This window comes from Scyliorhinus torazame, chromosome 5, assembly GCF_047496885.1.
Source record: "Scyliorhinus torazame isolate Kashiwa2021f chromosome 5, sScyTor2.1, whole genome shotgun sequence".
NCBI lineage: Eukaryota > Metazoa > Chordata > Chondrichthyes > Carcharhiniformes > Scyliorhinidae > Scyliorhinus > Scyliorhinus torazame.
In genome coordinates this window covers 202,017,216-202,036,955 of record NC_092711.1, presented here as the reverse complement: position 1 = coordinate 202,036,955, position 19,740 = coordinate 202,017,216, and the positions used below count along the sequence as shown (strand labels likewise).

Genomic DNA, 19,740 nt, shown 5'->3' with positions numbered 1-19,740 from the left:
GTGGCTTGAGAGATGGTGCAGGAGGGAGGGGTTCAGATTTTTGGGACATTGGAACCGGTTCTGGGCCGGTGGGACCATTACAAATCGGATGGTCTACACCTAGGCAGGACTGGAACCAATGTCCGAGGGGGTGCTTTTGTTAACACTGTTGGGGAGGTTTTAAACTAATGTGGCAGGGGGATGGGAACCAGATTAGGAAGTTAGAGGCCAGTAAAGAGGCAGCAACTAAAGCCAGTAAGGTACTAGATAATAAACTCAATGTGACTAAGGGGAAGAGTAGACAGGGAAGAGATGATGAACGCAAAGGGACAGGTGGTCTGAGGTGCATTTGTTTCAATGCGAGAAGTGTAGCAGGTAAGGCAGATGAACTTAGGGCTTGGATTAGTACCTGGGAATATGATGTTATTGGTATTACGGAGACTTGGTTGAGGGAAGGGCAAGACTGGCAACTAAATATCCCAGCGTATAGATGCTTCAGGAGGGATAGCGAGGGAGGCAAAAGGGGTGGAGGAGTTGCACTACTGGTCAGAGATGATATCACAGCTATGATTAAGGAGGGCACGATGGAGGATTCGAGCACCGAGGCAATATGGGTAGAGCTAAGAAATAGGAAGGGTGCAGTAACATTGTTGGGACTTTACTACAGGCCTCCCAAAAGCGAGCGTGAAGTAGAGGTACAAATATGTAGACAGATTATAGAAAAATGTAGGAGCAATAGGATGGTCGTGATGGGAGATTTTAACTTCCCCAGCATTGAATGGGACTCATGTAGTGTTGGAGGCGTAGATGGAGCAGAATTTGTGAGGAGCATCCAGGAGAGTTTTTTAGAGCAGTATGTAAATAGTCCAACTCGGGAAGGGGCCATACTGGACCTGGTATTGGGGAATGATCCAGGCCAGGTGGTTGAAGTTTCATTCGGTGATTACTTTGGGAATAGCGATCACAATTCCATAAGTTTTAGAATACTCATGGACAAAGACGAGAGTAGTCCTAAAGAAAGAGTGCGAAATTGGGAAAAGGCCAAGTATAACAAAATTCGGCAGGAGCTAGGGAATGTGGATTGGGAGCAGCTCTTTAAGAGTAAATCCACATTTGAAATGTGGGAGTCTTTTAAGGAAAGGTTGATTAGAGTGCAGGACAGACATGTCCCTGTGAAAATGAGGGATAGAAATGGCAAGATTAGGGGACCATGGATGACGGGTGGAATTGTGAGACTAGCTAAGATGAAAAAGGAAGCATACATAAGATCTAGGCGACTTAAATCTGATGAAGCTTTGGAGGAATATCGGGAAAGTAGGACAAATCTCAAAAGCGCAATAAAGAGGGATAAAAGGGGTCATGAAATATCTTTGGCTAACAGGGTTAAGGAAAAACCCAAAGCCTTTTATTCGTATATAAGGAGCAAGAGAGTAACTAGAGAAAGGATTGGCCCACTCAAAGACAAAAGAGGGAATTTATGCATGGAGTCAGAGGAAATCGGTGAGATTCTTAATGAGTACTTTGCATCGGTATTAGAACATAGAACATAGAACGATATAGTGCAGTACAGGCCCTTCGGCCCACGATGTTGCACCGACATGGGAAGTCAAAAAACAAAAGCCATCTAACCTACACTATGCCATTATCATCCATATGCTTATCCAATAAACTTTTAAATGCCCTCAATGTTGGCGCTGTAAGGTTTTCGGGCAATTCGGCCCTTTTGGAGAAACTCAGAGACTGTAAACTGACTTTCCAGCCAAGGGAACAGAACCAGTTTTCCCAGCAGGCTTGGTCCGCTGAGCTGAGTAGGGACATAAGCACATAAATATTAACAAACACCCCCCTAGGAGCTACAAGGAAGAAGGAGCCAGACAACAAGATAAACATCAAAACACAGACAAAGGGGCACGGGAATACACAGGAGGCTTGCATGCAAGCAGGACAATGGGATGGTCATAGCCCCATGCAAATGTAAATGACCTGGCCTCCACCAGAGCAGAATCCAATTAACACCCCATCAACATAGCGAGGTGAGAATAGCAGCCATCTCCGGAGCAGCTGGAAGACACTGAAATTCTCCACAGAAGAGCCTAACCTCGTTAAACTAGAAATCAGACTGTCTGAGTCCAGCATATTGCGCTGGAAAAGCCCCTAGAAAATCAGCGGTAGAGAAAAACCAAGTTGGAGGCGGAGCTGGGGGAGGTACTCCAATCTTGACAGGAGCTACCGGCAGAAACTCACTGGGAGGAGGGGGGCGGAGCCAGCGCCAAATTCAAATCGCGCAGGTCTGAAAAAAACCAAGTTGGTGGCGGACCTGGGGGAGGTACTCCAATCTGGACAGGAGCTACCGGCAGAAACTCACTGGGAGGAGGGGGGCGGAGCATGCGCCAAATTCAAATCGCGCAGGTCTGAAAAAAACCAAGTTGGAGGCGGACCTGGGGGAGGTACTCCAAGCTTGACAGAAGCTACCGGCAGAAAAACCAAGTTGGAGGCGGACCTGGGGGAGGTACTCCAAGCTTGACAGAAGCTGCCGGCAGAAACTCACTGAAAGAAGGGGGCGGAGCCAGCGCCAAATTCAAATCGCGCAGGTCTGCCTAGCTGGAAGAAGCGGACCTGCAAGGAATACCCGGAAACATACAGCTCTGACCGGCTCAAAGGGGGCGGGACCAGCGGGAACTTTAAAACTTACCTTTTTCAATGCAAAAGGGGCTGGCCGATCACAGAACAAAGCCAGGTAAAGCAATATAAAAGGGGCTGTGTTTTCAATTGGGGGGCTCTTCGTTCTTGGCTCGACCTCTGCACCCCTGACTTGACCTCTGCAGCCTGTGACCGTAAGTACTCTGCAGCAGCTTGCGAAACTCCCTTGACTTTAATAGTGGTTGAGGCTTTGGGGAAGGGAACTTGTTTTGTGCCTTGTGATATTGCTAAAACCTGTGTAATCATAAGAATTTTCGTTGTGTCCGCTATATTACTTTTGAATAGACTTAGTTGTATTAGAGCATAAGATTTTATTGTGTTTCTTCTGTTGATGATTTTGACCTGAGTTTTACAATAAACCTTGATTTGATGATAATTGGAGTCGTTTAAATTCTTCAATCCTTCACCAACGATCTCTGACCAAGTCATTGTTAAAATACTCCTCACCTTAATTCCGGGTTCAAGAATCGAGGGTCATCTTGAGCGATTCACTCAGGACAGACTGCTGGTTAGGAAATAAACAGCAGTGTCCTATTCTCTCTCTTGGGAAAGCTACTCTAGTGGAGTAGGAACCGGGTGGGTGTTGCCCCACCGGCAAGAGAGAGAATCACCTGGGTATTGGTAGGGGTCTGGAGATCTGTGTGATATAAGTCTCAGGCTGTCGGTTAGGAATAAACGGCAGGCTTGAATCAGTGCTCTCTTCAGTGGAAGTGTCCCAGTGCGACATCCCCTGGCCTCTGAAGTTTCAGTGCCAGCTGGAGAGAGACACACACAGACATCCAAACCCCAGATATCGGCCCAGTAGTGGAGTAGCGGAGATGGCACCCTCTACAGCGCGTTCACTACTATTGCAGGTAGGGCATTCCACGGCCTCACCACTCTTTGCGTAAAGAACCTACCTCTGACCTCTGTCCTATATGTATTACCCCTCAGTTTAAGGCTATGTCCCCTCGTGCTAGCCATTTCCATCCGCGGGAGAAGGCTCTCACTGTCCACCCTATCTAACCCTCTGATCATTTTGTATGCCTCTATTAAGTCTCCTCTTAACCTTCGTCTCTCTAACGAAAACAACCTCAAGTCCATCAGCCTTTCCTCATAAGATTTTCCCTCCATACCAGGCAACATCCTGGTAAATCTCCTCTGCACCCGTTCCAAAGCTTCCACGTCCTTCCTATAATGAGGTGACCAGAACTGCACGCAATACTCCAAATGCGGCCGTACCAGAGTTTTGTACAGCTGCAACATGACCTCATGACTCCGGAACTCAATCCCTCTACCAATAAAGGCCCACACACCATAGGCCTGGTTCATTACCCAAAACCAAATCCAACGTGGCCTCGCCTCTTGTTGGCCTGTCAACATATTGTGTCAGGAAACCCTCCTGCACACATTGTACAAAAAACGACCCATCTAATGTTCTCAAACTATATCTTTTCCAGTCAATATTTGGAAAGTTAAAGTCTCCCATAATGACTACCCTGTTACTTTCGCTCTTATCCAGAATCATCTTCGCCATCCTTTCCTCTACATCCCTAGAACTATTAGGAGGCCTATAGAAAACTCCCAACAGGGTGACCTCTCCTTTCCTGTTTCTAACCTCAGCCCATACTACCTCAGAAGAAGAGTCCCCATCTAGCATCCTCTCCGCCACCGTAATACTGTTCTTGACTAGCAGCGCCACACCTCCCCTCTTTTGCCTCCTTCTCTGAGCTTACTAAAACACCTAAACCCCGGAACCTGCAACAACCATTCCTGTCCCTGCTCTATCCATGTCTCCGAAATGGCCACAACATCGAAGTCCCAGGTACCAACCCATGCTGCCAGTTCCCCTACCTTATTTTGTATACTCCTGGCATTGAAGTAGACACACTTCAACCCACCTACCTGGACACTGGCCCCTCCTGCAAAGTCAAATCTGTGCTCCTGACCACTATACTCTCAATCTCCCGTGCCCTAAAACTGCAATCCAGGTTCCCATGCCCCTGCTGCATTAGTTTAAACCCCCCCAAAGAGCACAAACAAATCTCCCCCCCAGGATATTTGTGCCCCTCAGGTTCAGATGTAGACCATCCTGTCTGTAGAGGTCCCACCTTCCCCAGAAAGAGCCCCAGTTATCCAGAAATCTGAATCCCTCCCGCCTGCACCATCCCTGTAGCCACGTGTTTAATTGCTCTCTCTCCCTATTCCTCATCTCATTATCATGTGGCACGGGTAACAACCCAGAGATAACAACTCTGTTTGTTCTCGTTCTGAGCTTCCATCCTAGCTCCCTGAAAGCCTGCCTGACATCCTTGTCCCCTTTCCTACCTATGTCGTTAGTGCCAATGTGGACCACGACTTGGGGCTGCTCCCCCTCCCCCTTAAGGACCCGGAAAACACGATCCGAGACATCACGTACCCTTGCACCTGGGAGGCAACATACCAAACATGAGTCTCTCTCGCTCCCACAAAATCTCCTATCTGTGCCCCTGACTATCGAGTCCCCAATTACTAATGCTCTGCTCCTCACCCCCCTTCCCTCCTGAGCAACAGGGACAGACTCCGTGCCAGAGGCCCGTACCCCATGGCTTACCCCTGGTAAGTTCCCCCCCCACAAGTATCCAAAGCGGTATACTTGTTACTCAGGGGAACGACCGCAGAGGATCCCTGCACTGACTGCTTCTTCCCAGTCCCTCTTACAGTTACCCATCTATCTCCAATCTTTGGTGTAACTAATTCCCTGAAGCTGCTATCTATGACCCCCTCTGCCTCCCGAATGATCCGAAGTTCATCCAACTCCAGCTCCAGTTCCCTAACTCGGTCTTGGAGGAGCTGGAGATGGCTGCACTTCCTGCAGGTACAATCAGCAGGGACACTAACGGCATCCCTCACCTTAAACATCCTGCAGGAGGAACATTGCAGTACCTTCCCTGCCATCCCTCTAACTTCCAACCAAGTTCTGGTTAATAAATAAATTAAAAATAATATAATATGGCACTTACCTCACACCAATGGGTCTTATTATTAGGTTAGAGGAGGAGGGCAGGTGGGAGACACTACACGTGTAGTGTCTCGGGTTTCCTCTCCACCAGAATTTATTGGTTGGGGGGTAGAACCTTCACAGAAGTCCACGGGTCGAACTTCCGGTTCCCGCCTAATATAAAACAAAACCAAACAGAAAAGAAGAACAGAATCGGGACCATGTAAGTGTTTATAAAGCAAAAACTTACCTCCCGACAGGCCCCTGCACTCCACTCCCGCCGAAATTCTGAGGACTGCTCCTGCAAGGCAAGTGTTTTTAAAGCAAAAACTTACATCCAATTCACCAAGGAGAGGGACATAACGGATGTTGAGGCTAAGGATGGATGTTTAAATACTCTAGGTCAAGTCAGCATAAGGAATGGGGAAGTTTTGGGTATTCTAAAAGGCATTAAGGTGGACAAGTCCCCAGGTCCGGATGGGATCTATCCCAGGTTACTGAGGGAAGCGAGGGAAGAAATAGCTGGGGCCTTAACAGATATCTTTGCAGCATCCTTGAGCACAGGTGAGGTCCCGGAGGACTGGAGAATTGCTAATGTTGTCCCTTTGTTGAAGAAGGGTATCAGGGATAATCCAGGGAATTATAGACCTGTGAGCTAGACGTCAGGGTAGGCAAACTGTTGGAAAAGATACTGAGAGATAGGATCTATTCACATTTGGAAGAAAATAGACTTATCAGTGATAGGCAGCATGGTTTTGTGCAGGGACGGTCATGTCTTACAAACCTAATAGAATTATTTGAGGAAGTGACAACGTTAATTGATGAGGGAAGGGCTGTAGATATCATATACATGGACTTCAGTAAGGCGTCTGATAAAGTTTCCCATGGCAGGTCGATGGAAAAAGTGAAGTCGTATGGGGTTCAGGGTGTACTAGCTAGATGGATAAAGAACTGGCTGGGCAACAGGAGACAGAGTGTAGTGGTGGAAGGGAGTGTCTCAAAATGGAGAAAGGTGACTAGTGGTGTTCCACAGGGATCCGTGCTCGGACCACTGTTTGTGATATACATAAATGATCTGGATGATGGTATAGGTGGCCTGATTAGCAAGTTTGCAGATGATACTAAGATTGGTGGAGTTGCAGATAGCGAGGAGGACTGTCAGAGAATACAGCAAAATATAAATAGATTGGAGAGTTGGGCAGAGAAATGGCAGATGGAGTTCAATCCAGGCAAATGCGAGGTGATGCATTTTGGAAGGTCTAATTCAAGAGCGGACTATACTGTCAATGGAAGAGTCCTGGGGAAAATTGATGTGCAGAGAGATTTGTGAGTTCAGGTACATTGTACCCTGAAGGTGGCAACCCAGGTCGATAGAGTGGTCAAGAAGGCATACAGCATGCTTGCCTTCATCGGACGGGGTATTGAGTACAAGAGTCGGCAGGTCATGTTACAGTTGTATAGGACTTTGGTTTGGCCACATTTGTAATACTGCGTGCATTTCTGGTTGCCACATTACCAGAAGGATGTGGATGCTTTAGAGAGGGTGAAGAGGAGGTTCACCAAGATGTTGCCTGCTGTGGAGGGTGCTAGCTATGAAGAAAGGTTGAGTAGATTAGGATTGTTTTCATTGGAAAGATGGAGGTTGAGGGGGGACCTGATTGAGGTCTACAAAATTATGAGAGGTATGGACAGGGTGGATAGCAACAAGCTTGTTCCAAGAGTGGGGGTGTCAATTACAAGGGGTCACGATTTCAAGGTGAGAGGGGTCAAGTTTAAGGGAGATGTGCGTGGAAAGTTTTTTACGCAGAGGGTGGTGGGTGCCTGGAACGCTTTGCCAGCGGAGGTGGTAGGGGCGGGCACAATAGCATCACTCAAGATGCATCTAGACAGATATATGAACGGGTGGGGAACAGAGGGAAGTAGATCCTTGGAAAATAGGTGACAGCTTTAGATAAAGGATCTGGATCGGCGCAGGCTGGGAGGGCCGAAGGGGCTGTTCCTGTGCTGTAATTTCCTTTGTTCTTTGTTCTTTGTATCCCTCTAACTTTTATTGGGTAACTATTCTTCTCAGAGAGACAGAACCTTCCAGAACCTCTCATTTAAATCAGAGTTTTGGATGGCTCCAGGTGGGGGAGGGGTAAGTGGCCAATGGAAGCTGAAAACTCCCCTCAATTACTGCGCAATCTTTGTACACAGAGAACAGGGAATCTCCCAGCACATCATTCAGAATACCGCTGGGGTAAAACCTCCCCACCCACCGCCTGTCCCCTGCCCCAAACCTCAACCAACCCCCCCCTCCCTAACCTCAACCACCCCCACCTCCCCCCGATACACCCTGAGAACAGAAGACCTGGGCTGTATTCCTATCGATATCCTTAATACTGCATATAATTGATTTTATGAAGAGTCTGCATTTTCCTCTATGTTCCATTGAATGTCAAACGTCTAAATTGAGACACATCTGATCATTCAATAAAGATCACAAACGCACACCATAATCTCCGAAACAATACAGGATACATCTAACATTCCCCCACAACTTCCAATGAGGGCCAACCATGAGGCATTCCAATATAGTCTGGTCGCTGACTAATCAAGTTCCTAAAAAGAATAATGATACACGCACGTGTATAGTGGAAAAATGTTGTGCAATGTTTTCATCTGATAAAGTGAATGCCAACATTTGGGATGATCCCATGCCACTCTGCCATTTACTTATGAAGGTTATTGACTCTTTACTAAGCCTGCAGCCATAATCTTGGGTTTACCCCACAGTTGTTGACCTCCTCTGTGATCTCTGTCCAGATCGTCTTGGTCAGATGGGAGGGCCTGCTGTTGCCATTGCTTGGGAAGAGCACCTTCCACCATTCCCTGACAGCCTGCTGGAGAATCTGCAGGTGGCATTCGTGGCACATGAAGCCAGTCCGCGTCTTGGATCCGTCTCGGACGAGATGGAGCGATGCACTCCTTCTGTTTTTCTCCTGTACAGGTAGAACTGGAAATGCAGCCAGAATAGGATTAGACAGTAAGCCAATGTGAATCCAACGAAGAACAGCCTCAATTGTTGCTAGGTAGTTTTTGTTTTTACACTTGCAAACTGGATAATTCCCAGATGTTTAATGTCACCAGTGGATGATCAGTGATTATTGAGCATCTTTTGGAGTTTTGCAAAAGGTTGAGTTGTGAACCCACGACCCGGAAGACCTCAATACAGACATTACATTCAGACAAAAGAAATAACTTCACGATGTGGAAAATCAGAGGTTCCTCAGTGAATTATCACTCCAGAAAAGCTATACCTAACAGCTGTGCAGAGACTGCAAGGCCAATAAGCACCATTTCCTTCCATTCACCCAACCCCCTCCACTCCCAATCGCAAACCCTTCCTAGTACAGTAACATTCCCATGTCAACATTTTGAACAACCCCATTGTTTTGTGCGCAAATCATTCCAAATCGTTCGCACTCTGGGGTATATTGTAAATTTGTGATTGTGTAAAATGGGGGATAGTGAATCTGTTTTACATCTCCCCAGATTTTAATTCCCATTTAATTCCCATTTAACTTCAATGGGAAAATATGTAAAATGGGTGATTGCGAATCAGCAGCTTTCTGATTTCACACCTGAACAGCCTGGATCTAGTTTTCAGATTCTAACCACTTGGTCTGGATTTCCTCACCAGGGGAAATCCTTTCTCTATATTTACCTCAATCAAATCCCTTTCAAATTATCATTTTAAACACCACTATGGGTTCACCCTCCTAGGTTTTCTAATTTAAATTTAAAAAAAAAAATTTGACATTTTTTATGTACAACAAATTTGTAACATTTCCATAGAGAAAACAGGCCCTATGAAAAGAGCCTTAGCATAGTGAAAACAAACAGTGGGAAAGAATAAACATGTTATAACGCACTTCCCCTGTCAGCTCTGTTTGCCATGCCCCAAGTGTTCAACTAAACTAACTGGCTCTAATCCCCCCCCCCCCTCGGGTGCTGCTGCTGTCGGTTTCCTGCGCTGTTCCCTGAGAGTCTGCAAACGACTTTCTCCCCCGGGGGGATCTCTACACCCCCCCCCCCTTGCCCACTTAAGTCTCCTCTGCTCTCCTTCCCAGCTCCCCGTCAGCAAGCCGGTGAAAGCGGAACACCAAGGCCCTCGATCGGTTGCCCGTCCTGGGCTTCCTGTGCCCCATCCAACTCCAGGGGTCGGGGGAAAGACCTCCGGCCCCATCAACCCCTCGAGCATACCCGTCGCGTATGCACCCACATCCGACCCCTCGCAGCCCACGATCGTCAAATTCTGCCTCCTGGCTCTGTTCCCCAACTCTTCAAGCTGCACCTGCCTCCTCCTCTGGCGGGCGTTCAGCTCTTCCACCTCGTGCTTCAGCTCTGCCAACGTGTCCGCCTGGCTGGAGAGCTTCACCTCAACCTCCCTGAGCACCTTCTCCTGGACCACCTGCGCCTCGACCATTCGGTCCATTACCACCCTCATCGGGTCCAATGTGTCCCTTTTCAATTCGGCGAAGCAGTTCTTAAAAAACTCCATCTGCTGCTCCCTTGGCCAGTGAGCCTCCGCTCCCTGGTCCCTGGCGTCTGCCATGTTTCGTCGCCCGGCCTGGGGTCCCCGCTGCTCCCGCTTCGAGCCCTGCCGCTCCACACGACCACTTCTGGTCCAGCTGCTTATACCCTGGGGGGGGAGGGGGGGGGGGAAGCCTCTTCCTATTGTCTCCTCAACCTAACCAGGTTGCCAGGTCCCACAAAAGTCCGTTTAAAAGGTCCGTTTGCCCATCGCGGGCGGGAGCGATCTGACCTGCGACCTGCTTCCTCGAGGGTGCCACCGAAAGCCCTCAGTTTTCTAATTTAAGAAATACATTGCATGCTGATGCAAACTGCCTTCATAATTTAAACCATTAAACCCTGACACAGTTCTGATGATTCAATGTCCAAATGCTGTACTCCAAATGAGTCTGACCACACTCTATCTCAGCCAATGCCAACCACTTGAGATAAAGACTCAAAATCCTTCAGCCTTTTTCATTCTGTTTTCTTACTGTGTGTGGTATTATCAGGTATTGCAGTACCCGAGAGGCTGAAGTTCCATTGGTTAAACCTGGGGGTTTACCATTGGCTGTATAGTATGTAGCTCCGCCCTGATAGGCGGGGTATAAGAATCAGTGCCGTCCCAGCAGCCCTCATTCTGTACCTGAGCTGCTGGGGAACAGTTCTAGTCTATTAAAGCCTTCAGTTGTGCTACAACCTCGTTTTAGTAGTTATTGATCGTGCATCAATTTAATAGACTAGACTTAAGTAGAAAGGATGGATCTCCGAATCAAGCCGGAGTGTCTGCAACTCAGTCCCCACGCGGCGAACACAGCGGCGATTTTCAAACACTGGCTGGCGTGTTTAAAAGGCTACCTTGAGACGGCTGGAGGCCCACCCTCGGGGGAGCAGAAACTGCATCTCCTGCACTCAAGGGTAAGCCCTGGGATCTACACCCTCATCGAGGAGGCGGAAGACTTTGATGCAGCAATCGAACTTTTAAAAGGACATTATATCCGCCCAGTGAATCAGGTCCACACTCGTCACCTACTTGCAACGAGACGACAAAGCCCCAGGGAATCGTTGGAGGAGTTCTACCGCACGCTACTGGTGCTGGGCAGAAGCTGTGGCTGCCCGCAGGTTTCGGCGAGCGAGCACACGGAACTCCTAATCCAGGATGCCTTCATAGCAGGTATGAGCTCCTCAGAGATCCGCCAGCGTCTTTTAGAGAGAGACACCCTGGGACTTAGAGAGGCACAGGTCCTGGCAGGGTCCATGGACATTGCCTCCAGGAACGCACAATCCTATGTGCCCGACCGCGCGGCGGCCCCCTGGGCAGTGTGGAGCCCCGCAGCGGCAGCCCCACAGACCTTCCCCGTGTCCCCGCATGCCTGCGCTGTAAGGCGGCCCACCAACTCTGATGGGCCCCGCTGTTTCTTCTGCGGGCAGGCAAAGCACCCCCGCCAGCGCTGCCCGGCCCGCACAGCCACATGCAAAGGGTGCGGCAAGAAGGGCCATTTTGTGGGGGTTTCGAGGCACGAGCGGTGGCCGCGGTCTCCAGCGGCGACTCCGGGCTGCCACAGCGAACTTCTCCTCGGGCACCAGGCGGCCAGCAGTCACCGCCACCCTCGTATCCTAGGGCCACGTGCGGCCCACGGGCACCGCCATCTTGTTCCCCGGACACTGCGCTGGACGGATGGGCGCCGCCATTTTGTCCATCTCCGACCACCATGTGCGACCCATGGGAGACGCCATCTTGGATGGGGCCCCAGGATCCCAGCCCAGCCGACTCCATCAGCCCGGCCCGATCAAAATTCACAACTACTGCGTCTGGCCTCGGTGACTCTGGACCAAACTCGACCTCAAACACTCTCAACAGCAACGACGACGGTCTTCATCAACGGCCACGAGACGTCCTGCCTGATCGACTCTGGGAGCACGGAGAGCTTGATGCACGATCAATTAAACTCAAAGACGAGGTTGTAACTTAACTGAAGGCTTTAATCGACTAGAACTGTTCCCCAGCAGCTTCAGTACAGAAAGTGAGGGCTGCTGGGATGGCACCGGTTCTTATACCCCGCCCATCAAGGCGGAGCTACGTACCAACAGCCAATGGTAAACTTTTAGGTTTAACCAATGGTCTTCGGCCTCTTGGGTACTGTAATAACTGATAATACCACATTCACCCCCTGTTAAAAAAAGAGTCCAGCGGGGGTGGTGGCCAGTGGTTACAATTGCATCTACATGGTATGATCAGATATGGAGGTACCGTGATACCTCTTTACAGAGTTGTCGAGAATATTTTACAAGCGTGGAAGATATATACATTCAGTGTACGTTTATGGCTATAGTTACAGTGAAACAATCAGTTGGTCGGGTGGCCTGGTCGTCCTCCTGGATCGTCTGGGCTTCGGTGGTGATTCTGGTGGGGTTCCGGACGTCTGCGACTCCGGGAGCGTGACGTCGGTCTCCATGGCAGCTTTGTCACCCCCTAGACGGCGCTCGTGGGGCCAACTGTTGGGCTGAGAGGGGGGCACCTGTAGGGGGCGCACAGTAAGGCAACCTGTTACCCAACCTGTAAATCAAAGAATCTCCCTGTCCTCCGGTTCTCACTCAGTGGCGATAAAGGGGTTCTGTCTAGCAAACCTCACAGTCCAAGGAAGGAAATTCAACAATTTCCGCCTTTATGTCCTTCCGCACCTCTGCGCGGCTACACTCCTAGGGTTGGACTTCCAAAGTAACTTGCAAAGTTTGACCTTCCAATTCGGCGGCACTATACCCCCTTAGTGTCTGTGGCCTCGCGACCCTTAAGGTCGACCCGCCTTCCCTGTCTGCGAACCTCACCCCGGATTGCAAACCCGTCGCCACCAGGAGCAGACGGCACAGTGCTCAGGACCGGACCTTCATTAGGTCGGAGGTCCAAAGGCTACTGAGGGAAGGGGTCATTGAAGCTAGCAACAGTCACTGGAGAGCCCAAGTAGTGGTGGTAAAGACCGGGGAGAAACATAGGATGGTCATCGACTACAGTCAGACCATCAACAGGTTTTCGCAGCTGGACGCGTACCCTCTCCCCCGCATATCCGACCTGGTAAACAGGATAGCGCATTATAAGGTCTTCTCCACAGTGGATCTCAAGTCCGCCTACCACCAGCTACCCCTCCGCACTAGCGACTGCAAATACACTGCCTTCGAAGCAGATGGGGGGCTCTATCATTTTTTAAGGGTTCCCTTCGGTGTCTCGGGGTCTCGGTCTTCCAACGCGAGATGGACCGAATGATTGACCGGTACGGCTTACGCGCAACGTTTCCGTATCGCGATAACGTCACCATCTGCGGCCATGATCAGCAGGACCACGACACCAACCTCCGAAAATTTCTCCAGACCGCTAAAATCCTTAACTTAACGTACAATGAGGATAAATGCGTGTTTAGCACCGACCGTCTAGCCATTCTCGGCTACGTAGTGCGAAATGGAGTTATAGGCCCCGACCCCGAACGCATGCGCCCCCTCATGGACTTCCCCCTCCCTCACTGCCCCAAGGCCCTGAAGCGCTGCCTCGGGTTTTTCAGCTACTACGCCCAAAAGGTCCATAACTATGTCCGTCCCCTGATCCAGTCCACAACCTTCCCCCTGTCGATGGAGGCCCGCCAATCCTTCAGCCGCATCAAAGCAGACATTGCACAGGCCACGATGCACACCATCAACGAGTCCCTCCCCTTCCAGGTCGAGAGCGATGCGTCCGACGTAGCTCTGGCGGCCACCCTCAACCAAGCGGGCAGACCCGTGACCTTCTTCTCCCATACCCTCCATGCTTCCGAAATCCGCCACTCCTCAGTCGATAAAGAGGCCCAAGCCATAGTAGAAGCTGTGCGACATTGGAGGCATTACCTGGCCGGCAGGAGATTCACTCTCCTCACTGACCAACGGTCGGTGGCACATTCGATAATGCACAGCGGGGCAAGATAAAAAACGACAAGATCTTGCGGTGGAGGATAGAACTCTCCACCTACAACTACGAGATCTTGTACCGTCCGGGGAAGCTAAACGAGCCTCCTGACGCCCTGTCCCGCGGCACATGTGCCACCGCACAAGTGGACCGCCTCCGAGCCCTCCACAAGGACCTCTGCCACCCTGGGGTCACTCGCTTTTTCCACTTTGTTAAGAGCCGCAACCTGCCCTACTCCATCTAGGAGGTCAGGACAGCCACCAGGGACTGCCAAATCTGCGCGGAGTGCAAACCGCACTTCTACAGGCCAGAGAGGGAGCACCGGATAAAGTCTTCCCGTCCCTTTGAACGCCTCAGCATGGACTTCAAAGGCCCCCTCCCCTCCACCGACCGCAACACGTATTTCCTGAACGTGGTTGACGAGTACTCCCGGTTCCCATTCGCCATCCCCTGCCCAGACATGACCGCAACCACCGTCATCAAGGCCCTCCAGAGTATCTTTACACTGTTTGGTTTCCTCGCATACATACACAGTGATTGGGGGTCCTCCTTTATGAGCGACGAACTGCATCAATTCCTGCTCAGCAAGGGCATCGCCTCAAGCAGGACGACCAGTTACAACCCCTGGGGAAACGGGCAGGTAGAGAGGGAGAACGGAACGGTCTGGAAGACCGTTCTACTGGCACTACGGTCCAGGAACCTCCCAGTCTCCCGCTGGCAAGAAGTCCTCCAGGAGGCCCTCCACTCCATCCGGTCACTGCTCTGTATGACCACCAATCAGACACCTCACGAACATCTCCTTGTCTTCCCCAGGAAGTCCTCCTCCGAGACCTCGCTCCCAACCTGGCTAGCAACACCTGGACCCATCCTGCTCCGAAAACACGTGCGGGCGCACAAGTTGGACCCGTTGGTCGAGAGGGTCCATCTGCTGCACGCTAACCCCCAGTACGCCTACGTGGCTTTCCCTGACGGCCGACAAGATACGGTCTCCCTATGGGACCTGGCGCCTGCCGGAACCCCACGCGCTCCCCAACCACCACCCCCACCCCCCTCTCCATATCACCTCACAGGAGGGTCAGTCCTCCCGCTGCCCCTGCCTGGGCCCTCCCACCCACCGACGCCCCCTACAGGCACCCCCCTCCCAGGTCAACCGCTTTCTCCACCAGCTCCGTCTAGGGGTGACGAAGCTGCCATGGAGGCCGAAGCCACGCTCCCGGAGTCGCAGACGCCTGGACCCCCACCGGAATCTCCACCGAGGCTCAGACGATCCCAGAGGACGAGCAGGGCACCCGACCGACTGATTGCTTCATTTTAACCGATCTGTAACTGTAAATAATAAACACTGACTGTATATATCTGCCATGACTGTAAATATCCTCTAAACACTGTAAGGAGGTATCACGGTATCTCCATATCTGATCATACCATGTTGAATACAGTTGTAGCCGCTGGCTACCCCCCCCCCCCCCCCCCCCCCCCCCCCCCCCCCCCCCGCCGGACTCTTTTTTAACAGGGGGTGAATGTGGTATTATCAGGTATTGCAGTACCCGAGAGGCTGAAGTTCCATTGGTTAAACGTGGGGGTTTACCATTGGCTGTATAGTACGTAGCTCCGCCCTGATAGGCGGGGTATAAGAATCAGTGCCATCCCAGCAGCCCTCATTCTGTACCTGAGCTACTGGGGAACAGTTCTAGCCTATTAAAGCCTTCAGTTGTGCTACAACCTCGTTTTAGTAGTTATTGATCGTGCATCACTGTGCACTAGCTTTTAGAGATCCTTTACGTAAACACCTAAATCCCTTCGCTCTGTCACAGCTCCTAGTCTCTCAGCAGCTGTATCTTTTTGTACAAAAGGTGGATGATTTCACATTTACCCAGCTTGAAACCCATCTAGTGTAGATTTTCCCACTCATATGACCATAATACATAGGAACAGGAGTGGGCCATTCAGCTCTTAGAGCCTGCTCCGCCATTTAATAAGATCATGGCTGATCTAAAACACTCACTTTCTTGCCTCCTCTCCGTAACCTCAATTCCCCGACAGATTAAAAACCTATCGCCAAAGCCTTGAAAATGTCCAAGGACTCGCCCTCCACAGTTTCCTGGCGTGATGAATTCCAAAGGTTCACCATTCCTTGAGAGAAGAGATTCCTCCTCAAATCCTTCTGAAATGAGCACTCACTTTATCTGCCTCTGGTAGCTTTCTGCTACTATTTCGCTTTTATGTCGAACAGGAGGCTCATGAGATTATTAAAATGTAAACTTAAAAACAGTTTGGTGAATGTTCTTAATCGTTACTCCATGTCTTGTCCTTACTTGTAGTGTTTCACTGTGGAGAGTCAGTTCTCCTGCAAAACAACACCTCAACCCAGTGATGCTGTTGCATCAGAGGAAAACACTCACCCTGTTTAATTGGCTGATGTCATACTCTATCCAAAGGATTTGATTCCTACGGATTATCCAATTGGATTCATGGATAGAACTTATTGTCAGGGGGAATCTTAAAGCATGAGTAAACATTCGCGAAATAACATGATCATGAATTATATTTTTATTTTCTCGTCCCATTCTACTATATTATTGATGTGGAGATGCCGGCGTTGGACTGGGATGGGCACAGTAAGAAGTCTTACAACACCAGGTTAAAGTCCAACAGGTTTGTTTGGAATCACTAGCATTCGGAGCACGGCTCCTTCCTCAGGTGAATGTGTTGTTTCGAATCACTAGCTTTCGGAACGCAACTCAGGTGAAAGATTCCTGTTTGACATTAACCTGGTGTTAGAATATAGGATTTACAGTGCAAAAGGAGGTCATTCGGCCCAGCGAGACTGCACCGATCCTTGGAAAGAGCACCTCACTAAGCCCCACACCACCCTAAAACCCTTAACTCCACCCTAACTGAATAAGATCGGAATGGTATAATGTTAGGGATGTGCAATGCTGCCCGTGGGCATCATAGTTGTTTCTGTTGAGACTTCCGGTGGGGTGGGCGAGCAGGGTGGCCGCAAAAAAAAGAGCTCCCGCCGGTGGCCGCGATTCGCGGCGATTTCGGGGAAATCCCCGAGACCCCACGCACTCCCCGACTATCGTCGGCCTTTGGGGCCGCCACGAGCAGCCAGTGGGGCCGGCTTAAAAGCCGGCGAAGAACCCCGCGCCAGGCCCGGCAGGTCGGAGCTGCGGGGGCGGAGCTACGAGGAGGTCGTGGCGGCAGGCCCGAGCGCCATGTAGGGAGACTGCTCCACGTCGGATGGCTCCCACCTAGGAAGAAGAAGGTTGAAGCCTGGTCCCAGGTGAATGTAGAGGAGAAAGAAAGAAGATTTATGGAAGTTTGGTCAAAGTTTTTTTTTCTCAAAAAAGAAGAATGTCAGATTGATGAAGGGCAGGAGGGTGAAGGGGGAGAGAGGAGAAAGGAAAGAAGATAAAAAACAATAAGCCGCTAAAAGATGCGAAAAGCAGCGTCAAAGAAAGGAGGAAACGCGGGTTCGCCCCGGTGGAGAAGATGACCGAGGTGATGGTGGTGGACCTGGAAAAACGTTTGGTGAGGCAATCGGCCCGATGAGGGTGGAGGTGGCAAAGGCATCGGCCGAGGTGAGAGAGCAGGGCGAGAAGATGAAGGAGGTGGAGGAGGCCGTGACACGACACAGCGACCAGGTCACCTCGATGGGAGACGAGCTGCGGAGGGTGGTGGAGGTTAACAGAGGACTCCGAGCAAAGCTGGAAGACTTGGAAAACCGCTCAAGGCGGCACAATTTGAGAATTGTGGGCTTGCCCGAAGGGACAGAGGGCCCAAGGCCAATGCAATACTTTGCTAAGAAGTTGGCGGAGCTGATGTGGGAGGGTGAGAACCCCACCCTGTACGAGCTAGACTGAGCTCATCGGTCATTAAGGCCGAAGCCCAAAGTGAACGAGCCGCCAAGGGCAGTAATTATCTGCTTCCATAAGTTTTGCATGAAGGAGAAAGTATTAAGCTGGGCGAAGCAGAATCGTGAGGTGCTGTGGGATGGTACTGCGGTTCGGATCTACCAGGACTGGACGGTGGAGTTGGCAAAAAGACAAGCGGCGTTTGGGCGAGTGAAGGCGGCTTTGTACAAGAAGGGGGCGCGATTTGGTGTGGTGTACCCGGCGAAGTTGAGAGTAACATATAAAGCCGAAGACTTGTATTTTGAGACAGCGGAGGCGGCTGAGGCGTTCGTGAGGGCAGAAGGCTTGGGACACACGTGAAGAGAGGAACTGGAAGAAAGACTGTGGACTGTGTTTGAGCGGCTGGAAAATGTACAAATGTTACAACTTTCTTTTTACTGATTTGTATTGAAATTTGAAATTTACTTCTCTTTGCATTGTTACAGAGTTCAGGTTAATGGTGTTCTGTGTTGCGACGGTTAAATGTCATGTTAGTGAATTGTAGGGGTTGGATTGGTGGGTTTGTTTTGGTGTTTCTTTCTCTGGGACTGGGCGGAAGGGGGCGAGAGGTATTGGCGGGAGTGAGCCACCCGCGCTAGCTGACTAGAGTCAGTTAGTGAACGGGGGTGAGGTGAGAGGAGGACTGCGAACGTTGGAGCCTGGATAGCAGGCTTCAATGGGCCTACGAGGCGAGCAAGAGGGGGTGGAGGGAGGGATGTTGTGGGATGTTTTTGTAGAGGGGGTTCTTGGGAGGGGAGGAAGGGGTTCGATGTTAACATTGGACAGGGGCGGGTCAGGCTTATGGGGCAGGGCCTGGTGGTATGGTGATGGTGGATAAGAAAGGTGGGGGGGGGGGGGGTGAGAGACCCCCAGTAAGGATAATAACGTGGAACGTGAGAGGGCTAGGAGGTCCGGTCAAGAGGTCAAGGGTGCTTGCACATCTTAAAAGTTTGAAAGCCGATGTAGCAATGCTTCAGGAGACTCACTTGAGGGTAAAGGACCAGGTGAGACTTCAAAAGGGCTGGGTTAGCCAAGTGTTTCACTCCGGATTTGATGGAAGGGCTCGAGGGGTAGCGGTGCTGGTCAGCAAAAGGTACGCTTCCAGATGGAGAAGGTGGTGGCAGATCAGGGGGGTAGATATGTGATTGTGACAGGGGCATTGGAGGGGAGATTAGTGGCGCTGTTAAGTGTATACAGTCCCAATTGTGACGATGTGGGATTCGCGAGGAAGGTGTTTGGGGCTATTCCCGACTTGGATACGCATGAGCTGATTGTGGGGGGGGGACTGGAACTTGGTGCAGGAGCCAAGGTTGGACAGATCACGGCCGCGCTCGCTGGTCCCATCAGGGGGGGCGAAGGCGCTGGCTGGGCAAATGGTGGAAATGGGGGGGGGGCGGACCCTTGGAGGTTCCTGCACCCAAGGGAACGGGAGTATTCGTTTTTCTCAGCGGTCCATAAGGCATACTCGCAGATCGACTTTCTTGTGGTGGGGAAGGCTTTGCTGGCTGGAGTCAAGGGGTCGGAATACTCTGCAATTGCAGTGTCAGATCACGCTCCACATTGGGTGGATATGGTGCTAGAGAAGCGGGCAGCGCAGAGACCAGGGTGGAAACTGGATGTTGGGCTTTTGAGGAACCAAGTATTCTGTGAGAAAATTGAAAACGTAATTGAGGAATATGTCGGTTTCAATTGTACGGGTGAGGTGTCGAAGGCAGTCATCT

The 19,740-nt window shown here is 50.7% G+C and overlaps 1 protein-coding gene across 6 annotated transcripts in view; it reads right to left on the bottom strand.

Moving 5' to 3' along the window:
* LOC140420885 (sodium- and chloride-dependent neutral and basic amino acid transporter B(0+)-like) overlaps positions 1 to 19,740 on the bottom strand; it is a 138,165-nt gene that overhangs the window by 25,688 nt on the left and 92,737 nt on the right. For 5 of the 6 annotated variants that reach the window (XM_072504999.1, XM_072504993.1, XM_072504997.1 and 2 more), the window contains 2 exons: positions 12,530 to 12,711; positions 5,661 to 5,812 (listed from right to left, as the gene is read on the bottom strand). The exons of the other annotated variant lie outside the window; for it this stretch is intronic. In XM_072504999.1, coding sequence (XP_072361100.1) covers positions 5,683 to 5,812; positions 12,530 to 12,711 — 312 coding nt within the window. In that variant the 3' untranslated portion in view covers positions 5,661 to 5,682. The remainder of the gene's footprint in view (positions 1 to 5,660; positions 5,813 to 12,529; positions 12,712 to 19,740) is intronic. 6 annotated transcript variants of the gene reach the window in all.